This window comes from Erigeron canadensis, chromosome 6 (genome assembly GCF_010389155.1).
Source record: "Erigeron canadensis isolate Cc75 chromosome 6, C_canadensis_v1, whole genome shotgun sequence".
NCBI lineage: Eukaryota > Viridiplantae > Streptophyta > Magnoliopsida > Asterales > Asteraceae > Erigeron > Erigeron canadensis.
The window spans coordinates 20,320,751-20,326,750 of record NC_057766.1 but is presented as its reverse complement, the minus strand read 5'-3'; the positions used below and the strand labels follow the sequence as shown (position 1 = coordinate 20,326,750).

Genomic DNA, 6,000 nt, shown 5'->3' with positions numbered 1-6,000 from the left:
CTCTATTTATAGAGCTAGACGTTGAACTGTATCTCTGAAATATCCGGGATCTCCCTGGACTTGCTCTTTACGCTGAAGAAATAGCTTACATGACCGTTGAGAATTATTCTTCATCAAGTAAATCTATTGTCAATCCCGATTCTTGTGGAGGAAATGGTAGACTATCCGTTGTAACACGTTTTCTTTGTAAAACGCGTCTTTGACTTCAGTCCTGTAAATAATATCTAATATACTAGACATATATTCGTTAGTGTAATCACAGATCTTGTAGATATCAAGATCCTATTATATTAGAATAATATAATGTTAACTGGAACATTGAACTAAGTAGGATCAAGGATCCTCCAATCCTATACAGTATTATGTATTTATTACAGAAGGACTAAAGTGTAAACGTTACTCAGGATCCTAGTAGTAAAAATTCTACCCCAAACAATTGTTCCCAAAACTTATATTTCATTGTAAATAAAGATAAATTTTCCAAATTATTATTGGCCACCAAATATTTTCTTAAAAGGACGCTAATATTAGTTTCTAGGTTTTCATTCTTATGCTTCCTTTTATTTACTTTGCAGCCCAGACTTATCTCAGAGGGCAAAAGGTCAGTTTTATATTTTTAATTAAATACTCAGATCTGATATCGATTTTCTTTTTTCTCTTCAATTGTTTACATAGTGTAAGAATATTCAATTGTCGTTTCTTAGATTCTCAATCAATTTGATTGTTACTTCTTGACTCCTCTCCCAACGTTATTAGATTTATTTTTATTATTTCCCTAGATATGGATAAAGAAGCTAAGAAGATCAGCGGAAAGAAAAAGAAACGTTCTGTAAATATCAGAAAACTTATTAAATTAATGGAAATTCCGGCTAAGGCTCCATTTACTGAGTTAATCGCCCGATTACCGGGAAATGTTACCTTTGGGAGTTCAGTCAAAGATATTTCTACGGTACCTAGTTATTGCTTAGTAATTAAGTTTAACAGAGAATTTTCATTAAATACTCTTTAACATACCAATTTATTATTTTTAGGGGATTGAACATTTGATTCTAAGCTTCGGAAGTTCACTGAATGAGTGAGAATTGTATGTTGAAGTTAAGAAGGAAATGCTTAATATCGAGAAAGCAAAAAACGATGATTTATTAGCTGAAGTTGAGGGTTTGAATACAAAAATTTCCCAAGTTGAATTACGAGATTAGGGAATTCAAAAAGGAGGAGGAGAGGAAACTCAAAACTCAAAAAGAGGAATCTATTTTGAGTGCATCCATGGCCATTCTTAAAAACATAATTGAAATGGCTAAAATTGCTAAGGAAATGGTTCGTGAGCCGGCAGGTTGGAATATTAAGACATGAGAAAAGACTTTGGCTAATCTGGTCATCAAAGAGGTTGCTAATGATGTTTCATCCTCGTTCCACAAGAAGTCAAAAAGACTCAAAAGGAAGGCTACAGGAAATGAGGGTTCTTTAAAGGTTGAAGAGGATATGATCCTAGTCGAATAGTAGTGAGGACACCACTCTTTAATGATCCTTGATGTCAATTTGGTTATGTATGAACTTGATCTGTTACATTTAAAGTTTATGTCCCCAATGAATATTATCTGAATCATGTTGCGTTATTTTATTTTTAAAATGTCAGGAGACTATTTCATGTAACATATATGTGTGTGATGAATTTTTAGTTTCTTTTTCACTAATTCCTTCGAGAAGCATCTTTTCAATGAAAAGTCATGACTCTTTGGATTAGACCTTCAACCACACAACAATAAATTCTCTTTTTCCCTATTTATTCTCTATTGATTTCTCCCTCTTCTCCATTTATTTCTCAACCTTGTAAAACTATTTTCTCCCTTGTTGCCATAATCATGTCAGACTTCCCTACCCAGGTAATTTCTACTAGATCTATCCGTAAATATACCGGATATGTGTTTCTTATAATATATCTTTTATTTCTATGTGTATAGGCTTCCGAAAAATTCAAAGAACTATCTGAAGAAATCGCTAAAAAACAAGACAAGCTTTTCAAAGATTTAGGGGAATGTTTGAATCTCACGGCACAGATTCGTGATGACCATCAGGGACTAATCCTAGAAGCCATCGGTCGATGGGGAGATGACATGGTAACCCTAAGGGAAGAACTAGTTGATGCTTACGAGAACTTGGATGTTGTTCAAGAAGAACTCAGAAAAGCAAAAGGAAATGCTTTCATTCTACAGAGTGTGGTTTCAAAATTTAAAAGAATTCATCCAGAGATCGACGAAACCAATGGAAATTAATTTTCCTAATGTTGAACTAACCTGGAATGGTTAGTTCTAGTGGTGTGAAAAATGTTTTGTGTTGGCCATTTTAAACTTATGCTATGATAACTTTTTATTTTCCTATATCTAGCTAACTGTCCCAGTAATTAGGAATTTTCGAAATATGGTTGAGATAATTCCGAAATATACCCTATCAATCTCTTTCATATCATAAACGATTCTAAAGTCATAGATACCCCTAAAACTGATTCTCTGGCTAAACAACTTAACCCAAAAAAGTTTGAGGGAGATATCTTCCATCAAAGACTTAATGAAGCTAAAGAAGAATTTGATTTAGTAAGTGTATTCTCCTAAACTTCTTATTTATTCTAATTCCCTTTTCTTAACGAATTTTGTTTCTTATCCTATAAATTGAAACAAATGATTGATTGCTATGAGCATCAATTACGGGAAAAGGATTTAACTATTGCTTATCTAAGAAAATTCTCTATCAGTCGAAGGGAGACACGATGCATTAGCAGAAACATCTAAGGCTAAGTCCAAACTACATGAAAATATCGCTTGGCATTATGCAGAGCAAGAGGCATTACTGAGGCCTTTTCATATAAATGCAGCCATTCAAGTCTTAGAATCTAAATTACTTATGGCAGCGGAAGCAAAAACTATGGGTTTAGAATTTCCTAGTTGGGATGTTAATAAGTGGAATAGTTTACTATCGAAATTAGAAGAATCATTTGCTAGCAAAATAAATCAATATGGAAAATCTTTACAATTATTCTAAATAATGTACCTTTGTCTTTATCCTTTCTCAAGAATAACATTTACTCTTTCCATTAATTGAGATACTTCGGTTTCCGCATCTCTTTTTTATGAACCTGCATTTATGATTATCTTCCAAGAAATATCTAATCGACATTATTAAATTTTCAATGTCAAATAATCAATGCTTTTTACACGACTCGATCTGACAGCTAACACTCGTAGTGTCGATCCATTTTTCCTAATCGACTTATTTATATCCAAGATAGTAAAGTCTTTTAGATACTACTTCATGCCTAGAGAATATATTAAAATCATCTTTTCTTTCTCTATCAACATTTATAACAATCCCATGGAGGGTGAATCATCGTTTAGACGTAAAACTCCTAAGAGGCTTAGGGATCAATCTATTTCTGTAAGCATTTTACTTGAGCATGTATTTTAATCTCTTATTGATTTCTAAATAGTTTTTATTTCATTTTTGCAGCTCATTGAGAAATTATCGAATACTTATGAAGCGGAAATCATGAATAAGAACGAAACGATTAAGAGTGCTAACCGACTTTTGAATTCAGTTATGGACACCAGAAATCAAACCTTAAAGGAAATGGCAGTTTTGAAGAAAGAACTTAACGATACCAAAGCGGAGGTTAGCAATTTGAATAGCTTTTTAGGTTGGCTGAAAGTCAAATATCCTCAAATATTTGGGGAGGGCGAAGCAATTGAAGAAAGTAAATTAGGGATCAATACCAAACCTTCTTCCCATAATTGTAGTAACAGGAGGGCCATTTCTTGATTCTAGTAGCAACTTGTTAGTTCAATGTTTACGCTATTAAGCAAAGATTTTCGATCTTGTACCTTTTTTTTATTAATCCTTAGATAAATCTCTTGCATTTCTCCTCATTTTTGTACCCTGTCTGAAGGCATTGATCATCGCAAATGATAATCAATCAATTCAATCGTTAGTTTTTTGGCCAAATCTTTTGTCATTCGTTCCTATTTTTAATAGAGAGACTATCCCTATTCTTTAAGGTGACCGTTTATGATCACGAACCAAATGAGTTGATTGTAAGATAATCAACAGCCCCATGTAAAGTCTTAATTGTGAGGATCTACCCACTATTAAGAGCTTTTTATCGTGCGACCTGGGCGAAATGAGGTGTAATGTTAACCTCGTCGTTTGAGAAAGTGAGCCCTTCAACCTAGGATTGAAATTTTTGTTCAACCCACTCTAATCCATTTGTAGGATTTTGGCTTAGGAGAAGTTGTCTTGATTTAGGGTCAGTACCTTGGGTAATGACTTGTGATCTTTGCTTGTTAAGATCCTGAATGTTGTTGATCCTGCACTAGAATATCAAGACAAAGCATATGTTAATGGTTCACGTTAGCCCTAATGGCTAATCATGACTCACCTGCTTGGGTTAGCATTACGATGTACCAACATGCGTTTTACTTTGGAGATCCATTTTTAGTTAGTTTCCAATTTTTGTTAGGAAGTATCTCATCTAACAAACCTTCATGTATTAATCTCCATAATTCATAATTAAATGCTACACATTCTTTACTTTCATGACCAAATATTCCATGAAAAATACACCACTTAGTTCTTTCGGTATAAAACTTCCTAGGTATTATTTTTGGCCAATTAACCTTGTCCCTTAGACTTTTCATTTTGTGATAAGTCCAGATAGATCTGCGGTAAAATGATAATCAGAAAATTGTAAATATTTTTTGAAATTTTTACCTTTGTTGGCCATACATGAATTCTTTTGGATCTTGCTAAGTGGCTTAGCTTTTAAGAAGCCCTTCTTGATTTTCAGTGTTGATTCCTTTTTGCATTTGAAACTTGTTGCGTACTTTTTCACCAACTCATCTGATCCTGGAATTAGCTCTTCAGTTTTTGCTCTAGAAATCGATTGGTTAATTCAATCAAAATATATCTTCCAAATCAAAGCCAAATAAGGATCCACAGAAGGTATGCCTTCGGTATTTCCTTTCAGAGTTTGTTCGGCCAAGAATCTTGCATTTTCAGGAGGGTTTTTTAAGCTTTCTTTCACATAAGGATAATCGTAGATCGAATCAAAAGAAGAAGAACTTTGAGATTTCTCGGACATTATTTTGTTTGGAAAAAAGTTTTTGTACGACGTAAAATTTTCTTTTAGGATAAAACATTTCATAAGGCTGAAATTATTTGCAAAAGCACCTTTTTGCCTCACGGTGGACGCCAAATTGTTTCAGTCAAAATTTACCAAGGATAATTTTAGAAAGAATTTTAGACAACTTAAGGACCAAAGATTTGTAAGGGGGGTTTGGTGTTCAAGGATCTTCAATAAAAAAGGAAAGTTTTCTTAACAAAAAGAACTAAACTTTGAGTTTAGGTTTAAAAAGAGTTTTAAGAAGATCTTTGAGATAGAAATACTCAGAGTAATTATGAAAACGGCTGAAGATAATGTAAAGTAATTCAAATCAATACTAAAATCTTAAATGAATGCGATAAAGAACAAAGACAACGGAATTTTGTTGACGAGGAAAAACCCTTGATCCAATTAAGTGATATTAGGTAAAAAACCCCGAGAGGATGCAATCGACCCTCCAGCTGTTCTTTTATTATTGCTTTTGTTTGTGAATGATTACAACGAAAATAATAAACTACTGAATGAATGAATCGAATAACAATCGCTAATTAACTAAGCTATTATTGTTGATTGAACGATGGTGGTAATGTGTGTATTCTTTCAGTGTTTTGATGAGTGAATGCATGTCCTTCTTTGATCGCTGGCTTCCTCTATCTATAGAGCTAGACGTTGAACTGTATCTCCAAAATATCCAGGATCTCCCTGGACTTGCTCTTTACGCTGAAGAAATGGATTACATGACCGTTGAGAATTATTCTTCATCAAGTAAATCTGTTGTCAATCCCGATTCTTGTGGAGGAAATGGTAGACTATCCGTTGTAACACATTTTCTTTGTAAAACACATCTTTGA

General features: G+C 33.5%; 1 protein-coding gene across 1 annotated transcript; it reads left to right on the top strand.

The window, feature by feature from the left end:
- Positions 1 to 1,833: 1,833 nt before the first annotated feature.
- Positions 1,834 to 2,380, top strand: LOC122606280. Its single transcript, XM_043779241.1, has 2 exons — positions 1,834 to 1,883; positions 1,962 to 2,380. Exons 1-2 carry the CDS (start codon positions 1,863 to 1,865, stop codon positions 2,271 to 2,273), a joined length of 333 nt encoding a protein of 110 aa, XP_043635176.1. The 5' UTR covers positions 1,834 to 1,862; the 3' UTR covers positions 2,274 to 2,380.
- The last annotated feature ends 3,620 nt before the right edge of the window (positions 2,381 to 6,000 follow it).